The 21,904-nt window shown below is 35.3% G+C and overlaps 1 protein-coding gene across 1 annotated transcript; it reads right to left on the bottom strand.

Annotated features, from left to right (window-relative positions):
* Positions 1-14,701: 14,701 nt before the first annotated feature.
* Positions 14,702-19,768, bottom strand: LOC149389282 (uncharacterized). Its single transcript, XM_089623255.1, has 18 exons — positions 19,506-19,768; positions 19,258-19,431; positions 18,970-19,151; positions 18,598-18,703; positions 18,394-18,470; positions 18,222-18,309; positions 17,883-18,075; positions 17,450-17,576; positions 17,198-17,275; positions 16,970-17,071; positions 16,674-16,769; positions 16,484-16,558; positions 16,267-16,386; positions 15,847-15,975; positions 15,670-15,747; positions 15,375-15,461; positions 15,197-15,283; positions 14,702-15,098 (listed from the first exon to the last, which is right to left on the bottom strand). Exons 1-18 carry the CDS (start codon positions 19,558-19,560, stop codon positions 15,048-15,050), a joined length of 1,905 nt encoding a protein of 634 aa, XP_089479381.1. The 5' UTR covers positions 19,561-19,768; the 3' UTR covers positions 14,702-15,047.
* Positions 19,769-21,904: the final 2,136 nt, after the last annotated feature.

Raw genomic sequence — 21,904 nt, forward strand, 5'->3', positions numbered from 1 at the left:
TTTTTTATTCTTTAAAGGAGCAAAAATCACAAACCGTATCACCAATCTCGTTATAACTACTCGACCAGTGATCGGGAAAGTAAAAGAAAGCATTGCAGTAATGAAAAAAATAACAATAAAAGTAAAAGCGATTTATAAGGCTAATTGATGGATATATACAGTAGAGAGAAAGAGAGCGTTTTACCGATTCCTGAAGCTCCACCAGAGTCCCGGCCGGTCTGAGCTCAGTGATTTTCCGATTGGGAAGAAGAAAAGTTCTTCCGCGATTTTCTAGGGATGTAAAAAGATGAACAACAAACAAACCGATGAGAGAGTCTCGTTGGGAAATGGATAAATATCCCTATGTTAATAATGAAGGCTATTTATACTGCGGCGGTTCGTGTTTTTCCTCGAGGCTTTTCGAGAGGGAGATTTTGTCGTTTGCTGATGGACCGTTGATACTTTAAAAGGGTAAAATGACATTTAAGCCCCTGTTTCGCTTCAACACTGAAACTCTCCAGTTCCTAAAACGTTTTCAATTCCCGTTTCATGTCCGCATCATTACTTTTCATTGAATTTTTTTTGTAAAAAAAAACTATGACTAAAATAAATTGAATTTAATACCTTTGAATTTGAATCGTTGTTATTTGTTTTAATTTTGTTGAATGGAAAACTAAATAATCAAGAGATCTCTAAGATTATAAATATATATTATGCTCCAACAGATAGAAATATTATGGCTTCCTTCCAGTCCAAATATGCCATGAATTATAAAATTATGATCTTTTGGAGAAATTACCTGATTATGATCCACCTGGGCACGCATCGACGAATTGCACATTTTCAGCACAAAATAACTATAAATAAAATAACAAAAAAAACTAACCCATAAATAAATAAACCTCTTCTTGGAATTTCCTAAAAACCTAAAACTTAATGTAAAACTTGAAATAGAATAGATTTGAATTGTATTTTGTCTCTCTTTCTCTTTTGCTGTGCTTCAAAATGACATTTATGTACCTGATTTTTGTCAATTAGCAAATTGACCATGGTCCAATAATTGTTGCGCAAACGGTCTAAAGCCACACGGAAAGAAGAGCTTCCGTGTGGTGCGTGTGCCTCACGGTACAGCCGAGTACCGCATGGCTTGGAGACGGAAGACTTATTTTCGACACGTAGCGGAAGCGACAGAAGGCTTGTCGGAAGGGAGTCAGGCTGCTGTTGCCGTTGGAGAAAAGGTTGCAGTGAGGAAAGAAATAGACATTAATTTAATAGTGCGCAAAAGTTATTCAGCAATTTTTTTTGGAAGCCGGAGCAAAATAGCAAAGTCAAACGTTGTAATTGTCAAAATAACCAACTTTTGGTTTATTTTTAATGTGTAGCCAATATACCACATTAACAGTAAAAAAAAATACAAATTTGCCCTTCATTTAAATAATATCAAATCATCAAAATATTTGGAAGATTCCCGCGTCCAAAAAAGAAAGAAATGAAATTGGAATCGCGTGAATAAATGCCAACTAAAACAGATCCATCGTGATAAATGCATATCTAACAAATCCACCGTGATAAATGCTTATCTTTCAAACACGCAACCAAACCTACACCGCACGAGAAAAAATTCAAAAACAAAGTCAATTAACAGCAATTAACAGATATTAACACTAATTAACTGGATTGAAATCGTTCAAAAACCTACATAACAGCAATTAACAGATATTAACGTTAATTAACAGGATTGAAAATCCTTCCATACATGAATCAGCTGGGAAGAACAAGGAAAAAATTCAAAAACAAATTCAATTAACAGATATTAACGTTAATTAACAGGATTGAAATCGTTCAAAAACCTACATAACAGCAATTAACAGATATTAACGTTAATTAACAGGATTGAAAATCGTTCAAAAACCTACATAACAGCAATTAACAGATATTAACGTTAATTAACAGGATTGAAAATCGTTCCATACATGAATCAGCTGGGAAGAACAAGTCCACATCGTACTGCGATCTCCGACAACAGGCTATACGCCGTCAGCACGATCTGGTTGTCGCCGCCGCTCGAGGCCCGCGAGAGGTTCGTCGGGGCGATCTAGTTGTCGCCGCCACTCGAGGCCCGCGAGAGGTTCACGATCTGGTTGTCGCCGCCGCTCGAGGCCCGCGAGAGGTTCGTCGGGGCGATCTGGTTGTTGCCGCCGCTCGAGGCCCGCGAGAGGTTCACGATCTGATTGTCGCCGCCGCTCGAGGCCCGCGAGAGGTTCGTCGGGGCGATCTGGTTGTTGCCGCCGCTCGAGGCCCGCGAGAGGTTCACGATCTGGTTGTCGCCGCCGCTCGAGGCCCGCGAGAGGTTCGTCGGGTCCAAGCCAACCTCAACGTCTCTCTCTCTCTGCTTCTCAATTACTGCGGCTACGGCGCCCCTTCCGGCTTCCAATGCGCCTAGTCTCACTCCTGCCTATTCTTTTTGTAGTAATAATAATATTGAGCAATCAAAATAGAATATCTTGGCAATCAAATCATAAATATGTTAGCAATCAATTTTGATTTTCTTTAATTATATTTTTTTTAAAATTAAAAAGGGCAAAACTGGAAGCAAAATATTGGCTTAAACGCCACGTCAGCGAAATTGGCTATTTTTCAAAATAAATGTAAATGTTGGCTAAAATGCAATCTCAACGTTTGAATTTGGCTAGTCCGTCTAATTTTTCTTTTTTTTATTAAATCTCAGCTGTCAAATTCACAATGGTTTTAATTTAGACGGATGAAATTTTTTTCCGTTATTTGACCAATGGACCTCTGAATTTACACAATTTCTTAAATTTTAATCCACTATTTTATTTCTCCTATAAATACATCTCATTTCTAACCATTTAATCACAAATCAAACATTCATCTCTCTCAAACTCTCAAATACTCCACAAATATATTATTAAGTTTGTATTCTAATTAAAATTAATATAGTTAAATTTATAAAATTTAATTATATACGTAAGTTTGTATTCTACTTAATTTTATATAGTTACGTTTATAAAAAATTATTATATACTAAAGTCATACAAATATATATTATAGTTTTAACTATAGTTTATAAAAATTTTATAATATCTAGAGAGTCATCATCTCACTGAGGTTCTCGTCATACTGGACAAGATTACTTTACACATGATCATGCTAGGGTCGTGGAAGAGTTTTACTCCTTTTTCAGGTTTTACCAACGACAAGCTTCAGCGTGTCCCGAGCTGAGTCTACCCCGACACTCATCGACAAGCAAATGAATGCTCCGAGATATAGCTCGTTTTGCCCGATGCGGAACTTCATCTCCAAGATCGTCACCGCATCCCTAACCCACTGAAGATACGTCTTCCAACGACGAGATCGTGTTATACACCTCTCAACAATTTGCCTCAATGAACCAAGACGACCTCAACCTGCTAGCATGGTGGTGTCAACTCGAGATTATGTTTCCGATCTTGTTCAAGATGGCCCGAGACGTACATTCGATCTCGGTTTCAACGGTGTCGTTCAAGTCCGCATTTAGTAGTTCGGGTCGCATCATTGACGATCGAAGGCAGAGTTTGAAATTCGAAATGGTCGAGGCTCTCACCATATACAAAGATTGGTGTCAACACGAACAACGTTCTCAAGAAACATTTGTGAACGTTGATCTTGTTGATAAGTTTGATATGAACTTTCAAAACATGACTATTAATAAAATGTAGTTTTATTGTAATGTTTTACTCATAATATTGTTGTAATGTTTTTACTTTTTTTCAAAAAAAAAAAGTTATTAATAAAGATGAAATTCAGTTTACATATTAGTATCTTCTTTTAAAATTTTAACAGTTTAGTCCCTTTCATTTACCATTTAAATTTGATTTTTTTTATTTTTTTAATAGTTAATGAAAGTTAACGGAAATACATATTTTCATTAAGCCTAACGAAAATTCTACTTTCGTTAAGCAATGGAAGACACCATTTTACCTAACAGAAGTGTCACTTCCAATACACAATTGGAAGGTTTATTGGAAATGGAAGATGTAATTCCTTCCAATAGACAGTATGACTCTAATTTATCAATGTTTTTTAAGGACTAGAGATTGGGCCAAGTGATTCAGAGTGCTAAGTGTTGCAAAATAATCCGCGCACCAAAGCGTACGTGTGTCGCTCAAGTAATATAGAATGTAAATTCGAGTATCGTACCCACAGAGACTAGAAAAACAGCGATTTCCTAAAACTTGATCCTAATTTACTCCCAGTATATTGAGAAGGTGTGTGTAATAAGAACTAAAGTAAACAAAATTAAAACAGAGAATTAAATACGAGTTATGCAAGGATGAGAAGGTAGGGGTCACGACTTCACAGAAGCTAACTAGGTCTGAGGGTTTCGGGTTCGAACAACATAACTACTCCTATAAACACTAATCTCACTCTATTGAAATTATTCACTAGCCTCTCTCGAGTGATCTAGCAAACCTATGCAATTGACAGATTATCCTTCTCTCGGCTTCTAATCCTATTAAAACAATCACACGCAATAAAACAAGAGTTCAAACGATTACATAAATTTCCTAGATTTTCTAACCTAGGATCAACTATGAAACCATGAATAAAAGCACGATTATCGATTCTCTCTTGACTAATAAACAATCCTAGACAACAGTTCTAATGGTGGTCAAGCACTAGAAAGCATTAAGCATGATTCATGACAAACAATTTAATAGATGGAGCAAACAAGTATAATCTAACCTAACAAAACCCCATTTCCATTATCAACCTTAGCTACATCGTAACCCCATAAGAATTTAACCGCTAATGGAACCCATAATAATCAAAACGCAAAACAAAATAATTAAAAGCAACAAGATGAACATAGAAAGAAAAAAGAAATTCATATTGAAATTTAAACGATGTTCAACAAGATTTAAGAGATAACAATAAAATAAAAGTAAAGGAAGAGGGAGAAACAATGGTTGTGAGTTCAAGTGATTCGCCGGAGTTGCCGATTCCAACGAAGAACGCTCTCTCTCTCTCTCTCTCTTAGCAAAGCTCTCAAAAACACGTAAAAGCAATAAGGAAATTGAAAATAAAATAAAATGTATGTTTCTAGGTTACATGAGTGGTTTATATAGGAACCATGGTGATTTTCGGAGCTCAAATGGGCTTTTGATTGAGTTGATACGGCCCAAAATCTTCAAAAACGGAAAGTAGTTATGTCAAAATCGAGGACAAATGCGCCGTGCTGAATGGATGTCGCGCCGTGAGAGCTACTTCTGGAGGAGGTCACGGTGCGAGAAATGAAGGTCGCGGCACGGTGAGGTCTACTGGAGAAGTTCCGCCAAAAACCGAAAGAAGGTCGCGGCGCGGGGAGCTCCAGAATTCGTCTTCCAAGTATTCTTTGCTTCATTTTGACTTGTTTTCGTCATAAAAGCTTCCGTTTGTCATCAATTACTCCTCGGCTCTCAAATAACACCATTTTTTCTGAACTATGTTGCAAAAACTCGCGATAACCATTAAAAACACTTAAGTACTAACTCAATTCAAGTCTAATGAGGGCGGATTCGCACGTAAAATATGCACTCATCATTAATGAGAGTTTAGGTTGAATCTTCCACCATTCTTCGATTGTCCGAATTTTCGATATTTCAAACGTTATAGCTTCCTTGATTGTTTCTAAATATTGAGCAATTTGATTGTAATGTTTGGAAACTTGCTCAATGTGATCATGCATGTGCTGTGTTGAGCAAGTTACCAAACATTATGGCCCAACAATCTCGTGTCTGTTCCATTTATTTACTTAAGAAGATAAATATGAAGCTCCTCGACACTTTGTCTTTTTTTTTTTACAATTAATTAGGAAAACAAAAAATTGGCTACGTAAATTGACAAAGTGATCATGCATGTGCTATGTTGAGCAAGTTACCAAACATTATGGCCCAACAATCTCGTGTCTGTTCCATTTATTTACTTAAGAAGATAAATATGAAGCTCCTCGACACTTTGTCTTTTTTTTTTACAATTAATTAGGAAAACAAAAAATTGGCTACGTAAGCCACATAAACGCTAACAATTGTGTTTTAGCCAACCTTTCGTTAATTATCTGTAAATAGCCAAGATGCTTACATGGCAGCACATTAATTGACTTTTTTTTACACCTTTGCCCTTATTAATTCGGCCGCTATTTATAAACTAGGCAGTTTTTTTTAATTTTGAATCAAACCGATTAGGAAAGTAGTTAACGTGTTTTTTTAATTTTTGGACATGCGGATTTGGAAGATTTCAGCGGTTGACTTTAGAAAATCAGTTTATATTTTCGTAGAAAAACATTAATATACAATCTGCAAATATATTCTTCATTTATTGATATTATTTTGTTTTCATTTTGGCGATATTTCTGATCTTAGTTGTCCGCCAATTCTAATTCAAATTTTTACAATTCTTTGATGTTTCATTAAACAGATTATTGAACGTCCATTTTTTTCTCACTTTTTCATAACCCGACGTTACACCATGGAGGATGGTTCTTCATTTTCGCTCATAGAGTCTGGTAAGTTTTTTTTTTTTTTCAATCAAGCAGCCTTTTTATTTTGCTGACTAAGTTTTTCTGGATTTCAGTGAAATTATTTGAGCAACAATGCCATCAATCAACGACAAAATTATTGGCTAATTGTAGTGAAGAAGTTTCGGCCCCAGAATTTTTTTTGTATGATGAACCCGATTTGATAAATTTTCCTACGAATTTTGAAATTAATGTTAATAATGTATTTAGACGCAAAGATGTTCTTTAAACGGCTATTGGTATGACTGTTGTTCGCAATAATTTTGAATTCAAGGTGTTTAGATCAAGTAAAACGCGTTATTGATTTGGTTGTTCGAATGTTAGTGTTCTTGGAAGATGAATGCGTCGGTTTGAAAGAAATCTGGATTGTGGGTCATAAGGTCATATGTTAAAGATCATACATGCTATAGACAATCAATTGTGCACAAGAATAAACATGCGTCTTCTGTTCTTATTAGCAAACGTGTCAAAGATGATTTCAGAGGTTCATTGGCAAATCAAATTACCCCATCCGGTGTTGCTGAAATAATGAAGACACGATTTAATGTGGAGGTAACATATTATAGAGCATGGAATGGACGTAAAGAATCCCTGAGGGATCTTCGTGGTTATTTTGAAGAGTCATACAGTCATTTACCAATAGTTGGTGAAATGATCAGAGAGAAAAACCCAGGTTTTTCTACATGACATTAACACAGTAACATTTGTGATTTTCTTGTTATCCAGTTAATTAAGTGCTTATTTTCTAAACTGCTTGAATTTGGTATTTCAGGTTCATATACGGTGACCGAGACTGAACCGGATGGTACTTTTAGGTCTTTCTTCCTTACATTTGGTGCTTCGCTTCATGGGTTTCAATTTTTTCGTCCAGTAATATCCGTGGATGGCACTTTCTTGAAAGGAAAATCTCATGGTACCTTACTACTGGCTACAGCTCCAGATGGTGACAATCATTTGTTTCCGTTAGCCTTTAGTATTGTGGATTATGAAAATGACAAATCTTGGTCTTGGTTTTTGAATCATATTCGAGTTGTATATGGTGTTAGAAAAGAGTTGGTGTTTGTTTCGGATAGACACAAGTCAATTCAGAAGGCGGTCAAACCAGTGTTCCCGGAAGCCAATTTTGCTATATACATGCAACATCTTTGGGGTAATGTGAAGGCTAATTTCGCTAAAACCTACATTCAACCTCTTTTTTATAGATGTGCTAAAGCTTATTCAGTAAGAGAGTTTGAAGATTGGCTCAATATACTCTCCAACAACAAAATTAAAATAAAAAAATATCTTCTCAAAGCTAATCCAGAGTCTTGAGCTCGGAGTAAATTCACTGGAAAGAGGTTTCATGTCATGACCACAAACATTTCTGAGTGTTTGAATGTTGTTTTATGAGAAGCTAGAGGTTGGCCGGTAGCATGTCTTGTTTTGAGCTATAGAAGTCTAATTCAAAATTGGATCAACAAGAAGATGAAGTTAATTACAAAGATGCAATCAGGTCTGACTGTAACTAGTTTTAAGATGCTTTTTGAATAGCGGGATGCTGCGAGATCTATGAATGTTAGTTCTATCATATTTATGTGCTCTGTGAATGAAAGGTTTATTAACTACCAATTTACATGTCAATGGCAGGTGAACGCAACTAATGACAATGACTTTGAAGTTGTTGATGGTGCAATCCGCTGAGTAGTTGATGTTTATCTGAGGACTTGCACATGCTGTTATTGGCAACTTGAAGATTTTCCATGCTCTCATGCATGTGCGGCTTTATATTGTAAAAATTTACGGCCTATTGATTTTGTCTCATCTTATTATACCAAAGAATACTTTTCAGCCACGTACGAGAAATATGTGTTCCTAATTTCTCATGAAGGTGATTAGGAGATCCCTGTTGATGCTCAAGTTATTAAGCCTCATATTCATAAACGTCAAACTGGGCGACCAAAAGAGAAGAGGTATCGGTCGAAGCATGAAAAATTTCACCCGTATAATCATCGTTGTGGCAAATGTGGTCAGATTGGTCATAACAAAAGGGGTTGCCAAATTTAGTTGGATTTTGTTTTGTTTTATTGTTTTTTGGGCTTCAGTTCCTATGTGACTATTGTTTTTAAGTTTTCAAGACATGTCTTATTATTATGTTTATTTTTTGTTGAATTTTAACTCTATGCATATTCAATTCAGTGATAGTGAATGTTTTTAGATTGGGAAACTTTGTTAATTAACAGCCAATTTACTGCTTATATTAAGTTTCAGATTACACGTTAATAGACAACAATCACAATCATACTGATGTAAATTAGTAGTTAATTAATGTATATGCATGTAAATAGACACACACATAAAGTTGTAGATATACACATACTTACCGTATTGAGAAGAAACTCAAACTTCAAAAACTTAAATACATATCGACTTAACTACTACAGTAACATGGCATCAACAATAAAAACCCAAAACAGAGTCAATTTCCATTAACCACTTAGCATTTTTCATCAAGTCTTCCAAAAACTACTAAGGGGCCCAAAATATATTCCAAAAAAACAGTAAATACTAGAGTTTATGACATTAAAACAGTAAATAAGCTAAATTCCTAAGTCAAAAGATGGTTGACTTATTGGTTCGTCACCGACGTTATCTGCATCGTGGCCGTCATTGTCTTTAGGAGGATTCTCGTTGTCATTCCTTCTGTTTTTGGTTTCAATGACGTATGGAGATGTTGTAAAGACGGACTTCCTACATGTACGTTTCGGTCTTAGATGTACGGGTTGTGGAATTGGGACCTTTGATGATGTCTTTTTTGGTCGTGTCGGAGCAATTTCCACCTGTGCAACGTCCTGTTCATTAACAATGATATAGACATTCAATTCACAAATTTACATTTAAATCATCTCATCATGACTAATCAACATTTAACTGTTTATATAAATACTTGGGGGTTGCCTACGCCAACATCACTGGCTTGGGGAATGTCTGTAACAGTAGTTGGCTGCCTGGGAAGTGTTTGGCTGGGCTGTCCAGTCTTCATTATTGGCCTGGGCACTGGTTTTCCGTTCTTCCTCAAGCGTTTGTATACGTGACCAGGTACAACTTTAGGCTCGGCCACCTCCTCTTGAACAACCTGTGGACGTTGTTCAAATTCATAGTTGTTAGGTATGCTATTCAACACATCATTTACGGTAAAAACTCAATCATCTTGTAGCTTTTGCATGTCATCTTGTAGCTTTTGCATGTCATCTTGTGACAAGTTACGGTTAGTTTACAACACTTTCACTGTTTAGGTTTCCAACTACATTTACTTACTGGACTATAAAGAGCAGCCTTTTCCCCTAGCAGTGGCGAAATATCCTGTGATCTAGTTATGTTAATATAGTGTGTCGACTAGTACAATTGTTTGTATAATTACAGTACTACGTACCATGGAAATAGACTCCGAGGCTGTTGTCTCCACATTCAATGTCCTTTTCCGAAGCATCTGTAATTAAGATTACAATATTAGTAGTGTTGGTTTATCAGCTAAATATGGTTCTAATAAAATCATATCATGTTTGTTAACGTCACTTGGGTGGGCTGAGGTCTTGTTACTTTTTTTTCCCCTTGAACCTGTAAATGGATATCGATATAACGACATTGTAATTCAATTACTAGATTCAGATATACCTGGATAGGATCGTCTCTTGAACATAGGTTGTCTCCTGAATTGGGGTTCTCTTCTGAACAGGGGTCGCCTCCTGTTAATTTCATGTGTGATGAGTAAATTAATCTAATTTACCGATGGTTAGCCGTATTTACAAAAATCTAATTCTTACAGGAATGGTTTCATGTGAGTGTCCTGGTTCTTCGCCTTTGTCAGTTGGTGATGATCTTCCTTATTCCTGTTAATTGATTGTTAGATGTTGAACCAATTTTAATACAATAAACAACTCTTACCGTGTTTCTTCTTTGTTGCCTCGGTGTTGCTTCATCATAATCCTTACGGATGTATGCTTGAAATAATTCCATTAACGCGTCGTACTTTTCATGGGCCTCATCCACACGCGGCTTGAGGACTTCTATTGTTTGGAGAGCGTGATCCAACTCGGTAGAATGGCTAGGCATTTCAGTTTCAGCGCCTCTTGAACTGCTAGCAACGCCTTTGCCCTTGTCAACCGGATCGGGGATTGGCTCTGGACTGGCAGGGTCTACCCGTTCAATGTATCCTTCTGCCATTTCCTCCTCTGTAGCGTTCAGTGGACGAATACGAACCTAAAACAAAAAAAGTCATTTACAACAATATATTTACATATTTACACTGATGAGTGTGGAGACTTATTTACCATATCATTATCGAATATATGACGTTGTAGTTCGTCGTATTCGGGGCTGAAGTTGAAATTCCATTTCAGTAGCTAGGGTATGCTTAACTCGGTGGTTCGGGATGTGTATCCGTGATACTCGAATTTTGGGATAACTTCATACGCCCACGCAATCAATGGATGTAGGAACCCATCGATGTTGAATCCCGTTCGTTCGGCAGCGTACTTCTTCGATTTTTTTTAAGGATCGGCACAAGACCTTGTAGCTAACTGTCCCCCACGGATAGCTTTTGAACAAGTCCGTGTCGATGGCCATTTTTAAATGGTCATCAAGAATTTTTTTTTCTTGGCGCTCGCGAGGCAGAATCATGGTCTCCAAAATGGCCAAGTTCATGAGTGCTACTCTTTCTTCGTCGTTCCCACCAAATTTATTGTTCAGAATCCCGAGCAAGTATGGTGCTCGCTGAGTTCCGGCCACTTTGAAGTATTCATCCTTCAAATGATTGTTCGAACGAAGCTGATCTTGTAAGCGTGGTACACTGTCGCAGTTTAACCCTGTAAATACACATTTTACATTTACAATGTAAATAAACTGAATATCAATATCAACTTTTAATTTGTTAAATAAACTTATAATGTGAATTGAATACGAACCTGAAATAATTTCAAAGTCGTAGATATTGAATAACAATATGTTTCCCCCGATGTTAAAATGGAGCTCTTCTTTGTTCCCCGACTCCACTTGACCAAGGACAAGTAAATGTGCCAGCTTCTTGGGGTACACTTCCCCCTTAAGATGTTGCAGATGAGCGAATGGTCCCTGATTGAATAACTCCATTTGATGTTCAGTTTCGAGGAGTGACATCAGGTTGTTAATGACATTGAACGACAAATGAACTATTATTCGTTGTTTCAAATCCCAATTTTCTCGTTTCACAATCAGTTCACCAATCTACAAAGCAAAGGTGTTACTGTCAGAATAAACAACTTATAGTAGCATATTACCAGCACACTCTCAAAATTATTTGTGACTTATTGACACAATTATCATACTGTTTATAATAACTTATTAACAAGCTATTTACATATACTTATCTCACATGCAGATTCAACCACTTTCCTACAGCAGATCCTAAAAAACACACCACTTATTTACAACTAATTTACAGAAAATCTATTTACTACAGCAAATCATGCAAAACTGGATTGTATTCAGTTCATATAATTGAATTATATTCCATTTACAGTATTTAAACCAGTAGTAATAAAACATCTAACATATTCAACATTACCACATTCAAAACATACCTTTGGTTCTTTTATTTTCCGATGAGACGACTTGATCTCTTTTTCTTGTCTGTCCTCGGTGTTCACCTTCTTCTTTGATGGAGATTTCTTCGTCATTGCAATTATATCTGTTCATAACAAATGTACCAAACATCATAACATCAAATACACAAGAGCATTCATCAATTAACTCTCGGCCTTAACTCTTGGCCATTCGTTCAAACAATATTATTGATTTCAAACTAACACCATTATCAGATTACAAACCCTTAATTAACAGTTTTGAAAAAAAAAAAAAAACATTAGCACCCAAACACTATTTCTCGGTAAAGTAGGAACAAAAAATAACATGCAAACCCTAATTAACACACTAATCATTTAAGATTAATTAACATGCAAACATAAATCATCACAGAAAGGAAAAAGACGATTTATGTTTCGATGTAAACCCCATCGGCTATTTTACATAATTTTCACTCATAAAAATACAACCAAAAAAACTATCAATTGAATTTATTAACAGTTATTTTTTAATCTCATTCCATAACCACTTTTTTTGTTAATACAATTTTAAAACCGTCAAAAAAAATTTAGAACAACCATTTTTGAAAAAAAAATATATAAAAAACCCTCGGGATATTACCTTTCTACGGCATCGGGTTTGAGTGTTTATGATCTTCAATCGCCTAAAAGCTTCCGGAAACTCTTCAATCGCCGAAAAAACCCAGACAATCTTCGATCGCCACAGTTTGGGTCCGAGTTTTTTTAATTTATTTTTTGTTTCAAATATTTTGGGGTTTTTTGGGTTCGAAATTTTCTTCGAATGAATAGTTGGGTTTGCGTGAATCGGTGGTGTTAATTAATGAAGTTAATGATGTTCCTCGAATAGTGCGAGTAGTTATTGATCGAATATTTGTTTTTAAATTTTTTAATATTTTGGGTGAAAATGGACGGGAGTTATTTGATGACATTTTAGTATTTTAACATAATGTAAATAGATTGTTGTGGCTATTAACATGAAATTAACATAATGTTGGCTAAAATCAAAATATCTATAAAATAGTCAATTTAAACGTTTGACATTGCTAAATAACTAACGTTTGGTAAATCTTAGGTAAATAGTCACTGCATTTTATTTACAAGCGCAATTTTACAATAATATTCATACATATCATTCATATCCAAACGTTGTCTATTTAAATGAATTTGATAAATCGCCTCTCTTAACACGATTAAATCAGCTACATAATTAATTTCTAAGATATTTCCTCTATTGTAGGAAGTTTTTAACCATTATAATTGATTATTTATTAAATTAATTAAAAATATACCATATGAGAAGTAAGTATCCGCCGCTGTTCAAATTTATCATTTTTCCCTTCTTTCTTTCCTTTCACATTTGGAACAAGGTTTCAAATGCCGGCGAAATTCGTCGACTTTCGCCGGCGCCGCCGCTGCCTGTGATCTAATGGCCGATGAACACGTATTTTTTCGTTTCGTCGTTGAAAGTCGCTTGAGTTTCGCCGAAACGACAAATCGTTTTGCCAAACGACATTCTCCCGTTTTCGTTTACAGTGATGTTTTAAAAATCTTAAAAAATCGTCACATTTTCTGGAAATTCGAACGAAACAAAAAGCATTCCCGAAAACAAAACCCCATGGCAATTCTCGGGGACTGCCAAAACCCCATTTTCTGTTGAAGATCGTAAAGAATCCGGTGACTTTGGCCGATTACCTGCTTGAATAAGGGTTTTCTAAAAAAAATACCCAGAATATGTTCAGTAGAGGAAGAATGCGAAAAGAAAGGTGGAGAGAGAGAGAGAGGAGAGAGAGAGAGAGATATATATATATATATATATATATATATATATATATATATATATATAGAGTCAGAAGGTTAAATGCAGATAAAGATAAAGCCTTTATTTTATATATTGAATAATAGCTCATGTCATGCGTCATCGGTTACTATGTATAGTAAAAAGAGCTTTACAAGTGTTACAATCTTGTTGGCTCTCTTCCAAATGAATAAGGAATCCTATGCTAAACCAGACTACTGTGATGAATCACAATTCTTATAACAATTTTATCACAAATCATAAATAGTAGGAAAGTATTGACTTGGGCTTGCTTCTTCATGATCTTTTGGGCTAGTTGTATGTCATAGGTCAATTAATAGGATTGAATACAAATATTTGTTACCCAAATAAATAAAACATATATATTTTAATCATATTATTATAAGGATAAAAATATATCAAAGTAATATATACTACATATTAAATCTATAAATATGTACTTCAATATCATATATTTTACTACTTTAAAATTTGAAATATATATCTATGTATATATTTTGTATTTATTTTGTAACATTATTTCCGTTCGGTTTTCCATAGGCACGTCGGTTTTCCATCGAAAACAGCATTTGAAAACGGCATTTCATTTGTCCATTTCCACAATTTTTTCGTTCGATTTTCCATCGGCGTGTCGATTTTTCGTAAATCATGAGGCTCGAAATAGCATCGAAAACGGCATTTAAAACCTTGATCTCATCAGGTGAAACTCACGACATTGGTATTGACGAGAGGAAGTTGTATAAACGGCTTTATATATTATATTAAATAAACAATATATTTCAATATAATTTCGTTTTATTTCAGTAAGTTTTTCATAAAGAAAGCAATAAGCCATGCAGCTATTGAGCTATAGCCTATAATCCTATTCATGTAACACAGCCAAAAGATGTGGGAAAAAAAGAAAAAGCAAGGCACCGTGATAAATACGGTTTTCAACAGGTTGACTTGTGAAATTCCATTCCTCTTGGTAAATGCTTGAATCTTTCCTTTGCTGATTCTGCTGTGCTTTTGTTTGGGATCGGAAAAATTATTTCTTATAGAAACCGATACTTCATGTAATGTAAATGCACATGATCTTTCATCACATTTTTGCCTTTGGTTGGCTAAAGGCTGGATCAATGCAAACAACTACCTGTAAAAATAAATGATTATGTTTCAGCTGATTTTTTTTTTTACTCAAAAAGCGAATATTGTCATTTGGAAACATGAAGAGAGGAGAAGCAAAAGTACCTTTCCAACACTTTTACCAGAATGGAGATACTCCACAGCATCTGCGACGGAACTGACTCCCAAAAATTGTTTCGGATCAATCTCGACCTGCTTGTGATTGACGATTCAGTTTATTAAATCAAAATAACAGCGAAATAGTAGACCATCATGACTAGAAATGAATCAGCAATTCTATTACCTTTAGCTTTCCCATTATGAAGAGATTGACCAACTTATCCAAATGCTGTTGCCAAAAGTGACTGTATTGGACCAAAAAGAATCCAGCCTGGCAAAAATATAGATAATGTATAAGAATGAAACTGTAACTCCAAGAATGCTTTTCTTCTCACCTTACGTAGAGTACTTTCTGAGGGTTTTAACGTTCAATTATTTTTAATGCATGGCGAAGTGGGGTTAAAACTTGAAACATAATCAGTAAATACAAAAAATAAAAATAAAAAAAATGACACATTTTGTATGATTTTACTACATACCACAGTCTGGCTTTTTGCTAATATTTTCTCACATAATCCGGTGTAGTTTGATGGCTTCCACCCATGTTCTCCTTGATACTGAGACCAAATGAAACAGTCAAATGCAATTAAGCAAAAGAAAAATAAGAAAAATACTGTCGAAACATTAGCTAAAAAGGTATACAAGTATAGAAAAACCTGAGAAATCATTCCAATCACTATAAGCCGTCCATAGACTGCCAAAGCATTTAGGCACAAATCAAACATATGACCACCTACAGACTCATAGATGATATCAATGCCTCTCGGGAACTCATTCTTTAGAACCTGAAAAACAGAAATAAAATATAAGTCAAATATGGAACAAATATATAGGAGCTCAACTTCAAGTAATCCAAAAATATTTCTCATTAACTCTTTGTCTCAGTTTTTACCAATTGCTAGAAAATTTTCATTTCTACATCTTTGACGGTTGAATCAACATACAGTGGAAAGAAACATTGTTATTAAATCAACAAGTTGGACTAAATTATTAGACAAAAACAAGTGACTGGATTTCAGGCTCCTAAGCTTGTAACACCAAAAAAGAGTTGGGAGTACATGTTATTGAAGACTTACAGTTTTGATATCCTCAACTTTATAATCTATAACTCGATCGATTCCCAAATCTCTCAGAAGTTTTGCCTTTTGCTCACCTCCACACGTTGCAACCACGGTATTTCCTGCTAATTTTGCAAGCTGTTGATCGGGCACATTTTATTGAACAGTTTCATATAAGTCCACATCAAAATTAATTGAAAGGAAAAAAAAAACTGAATGATGATGAAAAAAAAACCTGGACTGCAAATTGCCCAGTCCCTCCTGCGGCAGCAGTAACCATGACTTTTTTACCAGATTCCATTTGTCCAGCCTAAGAATATGATATCAAAGTAATTGGTCAGAACTGAGAGGATAAAATTGATAATCCGAGACAGGATACATAAAAACATATACATAAAAAATTAAAAATAAAAATGAGGAGCCACCTTTTCTAGAGCTATTGACGCTGTTAATCCTGAAGTAAGCATTGCAACAACTTCTGGATCTGGTCTTGCAACGGGAAGGATGTGTTTAGAATGCACCTAATTCAAGCACACACAAAAAAAAGAGCTTTATTCCTCAGGATCGGAAATAATTACACTGTATTCACCGGCTCATTGATATCACTCACTCCCAAGATCAAGAAAGTAAATATATTTGTGCATGAATGGAAAAAAAAAAAAAAAAAAAAAAAAAAAATATGGTGACACTAATTGAAAGTAAAGCTTCCACAATACTATACCGTTTTAAATTCAGCATAGCTTCCAAAAGTCATGAATGCAGCCGGAGAACCAACTTGCAAGTCGGTAACTTTATCCCCGACCGCTGCAATTATCCCCACACCCTGAAACATCAACATTTTTTAGTACAAAAACAAAACATTAATATGATTGCAGGAATAGCTTATGACAATAACATCGAAAAACCTGAATCATCAAACTGGAAAAATAAAAAAAAATTATTTTCACACCTCAAAACCGGCATCAAAAGGAAGACCTGGACTGGCATCTTTTCCATTACTGAAATAGCGCCCAGAGCTGAAATTTACCTGTTCATCAATATTCTCGTCAGACAAACATGCAATCCCACACGTAATACCAGGGTATACAAGAGATATGTGATCATAAATCCACCAAACAAGTAAGAGATGGGGTACATAAGCATGTGATAATAATTAAAAGAACATAAACTTAAAAAAGATTCAAGGCACAGCGGTACTTACATCACTGGCATTTACACCGGCATATATAATTTTCACAAGAACATGATTTGGTTCAATAGGCAATCTTAATGGAGCACGCACTATGCGGGTAGCACTCCGAAAGTTGTGGGATAATGTGTGGACGATCCTGAGAACAAAAAAGTAGTATAAGGAAGTCATTCAAGAAACAAAATTGAAAGCAATTTATATTCAGATAAACTTCCATGCACTTCCTTACCGACTAATGTTTTGCAGGTTAAAACACATAAATATAATGGTGCTAGGATGATTAAGTCTTGAACTATACAAATTTAATACGAAAGTCAGATTACCCAACCATCCAATAAAACATAGAATTACCACACAGACAAAAAAATATCACTTCTACTTTAAGGCCACTAAACAAGAAAGAATAAACAAAATGATTAACAATACATAAATTAGCACCACTGACATTTTCTCAAAGCTATCAGGAAGGTGAATCTGAATAGAAGCATTCTGAGACGCTATTCTTCTTCTCAAGACAGAGGACTGAACTGAGTATTTTGCTTCTTCCGTTGGAGTTGGCCAATACTCCATTCCTCTGCGATTTGTTACCCATAGGCAGGCACCAGCTTTGTTTTCATCGGTGATTAACTCAAAAACACCTAAATGGAATAGAAAACTTATAATAGGAAATCGACTTTTAAAAGCTTGTCACGCTACTGTGTAGTCTTAATCTTAAATGGTGAAAGTTAGTGTACGTGAATAACAAAGTTTACAGCCGGAACTTCATACGAAGTGGAGACTACACCTTTGATCACCATTTCCATTGGAACGTACCCTCCCAGCAAAGCGGTAACTTTTTTACCCACCACCACGCCCAAATCAGTCTCAACAAACTGCATTAGAAAAAAGGGACATGGTTCGTTGGGCCATTCTCTTTGAACTATAATATTTCTTGTATTTCCCAATCAAGGACTTACCTCAGGGGCCAACACGTTCACTCGAATCCCTTGGCGTTTGAGAGGAGCAAGTGATCTGGTAAACATGATAACACCCCCTGAAACACCAAAAAGACTTTTCAAAATAACGATATAGTTAAGATACAGCACAAACTAATGGCATGGAGTTGAAATGACCAAGCTTTTGACAGACTAACACAGAGAACAAACCGACTTATCACAAACCTTTAGAACCCGAGTATATTGGGTCCATGGGCATTGGGTAAAGACCCCCTGAAGATCCCAAATTAATGATCACGCCAGGCTTTTTTCCTGCTTGCATGATTTTAATCTGTTCGTACATAACACATTCAACAACTTATAACGCACGTCGATTGCTGTTAAAATGAACAAGAGCCCATTTTTCGGTCTCTTAGAACTCAGTTAAAACAAGGATATTTCAACATGATCTCCACTATCCGCTGTCAATACCGGCATTAATCAAGCTTTAACACACTTTCCCCTCAAGTACTAGAATACAACAGCGACTCCTTTCTAAAACTCTAGATTCACAAAGAACCACACTAAGGGGAAAAAGAAACGAATTAGAAACATTACCGCGATTTGAGTAGACTCGACAACCGCGATAAGATTGATATTAAGAGTGCGTCTCCAAGTAGAACTCCCATCACTCTCATCCTTGTGAAACAGCACATGTGTACCAACACCAGCGCTGTTGATACAGATATCTAATCCGCCGAATGTCGCGACGTGTCTCTCGAACGCAGAACGTAATTCCTCTACACAACAAAATACAAGCAAACATTAAAATGGGAATCAACGCTAGGTCTCGTCTTGCAAAACAAAAATTCATTCATATCAGTATTTCATGAAATGTCCACTCACTTGAGTTTGTAACATCGCATTTGACGAACAAAGAAGACGGGAAATCCAAACCAGAATGGAACCTCGAATTCTCCTTCTGAACGAGATTCGCTACTTCCTTACCCCTCTCTTCCGCGAAATCAACCACCGTCACGAAAATTCCTTTGCTTGCGAGAGCCAAACACAGAGCTTTCCCTGCAAAACACGCACAAATTCCACATTCATCGATCCGATCCTATTAAGCATCGTCGTCTGAGAGAGAGTTTTACCGATTCCTGAAGCTCCGCCGGTGACGAGAGCCGACAATCCCGGTCTGAGCTCCATGATTTTCCGATTCGGGAGAAGGAAAAGTCGTCTTCAATTTTATCTGGGATTCGTAATTTTTCGCGCTAAGAAGATAAGTAACGATAGCAATAATGACACATTTACACCGTGGGGGTTTATATATAATGCGACGAGTTCGTCAGCGTTATCGAGAGGAAGATTTTTGTCGTTTGCTGATGGGATCGTTACCGCTTTTAGAAACGAGACGGTCGATGGCGTCATTGCTTATGTTTCAAAGGTATGGACGCTACGGCACGTGTGAACACTGAATAGTTAACGCTTGATGTGTTAATCAAGTTTTAAGATAAGATGCTCAAAATGTCGTTAGTATTATTATAACAAAAATGCTAACCATCCCGAGTTTTTATTCGGGTTAATAGTACGACTTGACGTGTACAACATGACGTGACATTGATTATTATTTAAACTTTTTGTTTATTAAAAAAATATTAAAAGACAATAAATGTAAATTGAAATGTTCACCTCGTTCTTTTTTCCCAATTTGTTCTTTATTTATTTATTTTTTTATAAACATCTCAGTTTTTTTTTATTCTTAATGAACAAAACTCCACACGAGAAATATTATTGTATCCCTTCAATTTCTTTTTTTGTTTACTTCCCAAAAAATACTGATTTTTCATATTTAAAGTTTAAACAACCAACCAAACTTTTTGAAATTAATAACTTGTTGTTCTGGCTAGTTATAGATTTTGATTTGAATGATTTGTGCTAGTCTTATTTAGTCTAGTGGTTTTATTTTTTATTTTTTTTTTTTGTCGCAGGTTTTAACTTCTAAGTTCTGCTTGTTTTTTTCGTCCAAAAATGGTGAATATAAATGGATGAAGAGAGAAAATTAATGAAGGAAAAAAAGCAAAGAAAAAGCAGTACAAAAAGATGGGGATAATTAATGAAGAGAGAGAAAATTATTTTGAAAAATAAATAATAATTATGATATAACAGGTGTCGTATTATAAATGGATCGTTAGTTTAAACTTACCAAAATTACTCGGGCTGAATAGCATTCCTCTTATTATAATGATTCGCTGAAAATACATTACAGCACTTACATATTTTAGTTTTATTTTTGTTTCCTACGTGGATATGATATATACTTTTGGTGGACAGCCTGCTGGGATATTCACTTTTTCTAATACGCTTTTTTTTTTTTTCCACGAGGTACATGAATATGTAGCTCGTTTTGAATATGATAGTTTGCACATAATGGTCTACCATAAAAAATAAAATAAAAAAGTTGATTCGGCTAAATAATAATAAATAACTATTTAAAGTTGAAAATTTACAAAATAGTCAAAATTTGTTTTAAGATTATAAGAATGGCCAAAATGTGCAGTAATACAATTTCAAAAATAAAATTAATTTTAGAATTAATATTTTTTTAAAGTGATAAATTGCTTATAATAATTATAAAAAAGTGAAATTTGTTGTAACTAACCAAGTTTGTCATTCTTATTTGAGAATAGCCCAAGTTTCATTTTATTAAGCAAATAGCTCATATATTTAGCTCAGACCATAATGTCATCACTTCCTTCGCGAATATGTTAATTTAATTAACGTACTGGAGTGAATTAGGTTAATTAATTAACTTATTGGTTGAATATTAGTTAGGTTCTGATTTTTTTGTGAATAAAGTTAATTTACTAAATGATTGAATTAGGAATTAGGTTAATTAATTGAATGATTTGAATATCGATTGACTTAAGTTCTAATTTTTGTAAATTTTTTGTGAATTTCAAATCCTTCACGAATGAATTAATTAATTAACTTAACTCACTCCAGTACGTTAATTAAATTAACTTATTCGCGAATTTACAGTGAATCAACAAAATCAAATATTTTTCTTTCTCTTCTTCTTTTTCTGCGGCGAGGATTCGTCGAGGCCTCTGTCGAACCGGTTCGACTTGAGGCGGAGAGTCAGCAGTCTCAAGAGACGAGCGAGCTCGGTCATCGGAATCTCACCGGTGAAACGGTTATGCAAGAAATCCAGTATTTGGACTCGCCGGAGCTTCGAGATCCCGGAGCAGGAGGGCGTGGCGTGGCGTATGTGATGGAGGAGTCGTCGTCGGAGAGGTTTGGGGCGGCGGTGAGAGGGAATGAGTTACGGTTAAGGGAGGTTATGGATGATATGGGTAGTTTAGGTAGTCTATTAAAATTGGATTATTTACTTAATAAAATGAAACATGGGCTACTCCATTAATATTGTTGAGCAAATTTGGCTATTCTTCAAAATAGCCCTATAAAAAAATTTAGTCTTTGTGCCAAAAAAATATTTGACAATGTAACTTTGATTACTTTGCTGAAAACAAAAAAATTTAACTATTTTACT

The sequence above is a fragment of the Urtica dioica genome, chromosome 8 (genome assembly GCF_054948205.1).
Source record: "Urtica dioica subsp. dioica isolate 48M chromosome 8, U.dioica_male_clone48M_v1_H2, whole genome shotgun sequence".
Lineage (NCBI taxonomy): Eukaryota > Viridiplantae > Streptophyta > Magnoliopsida > Rosales > Urticaceae > Urtica > Urtica dioica.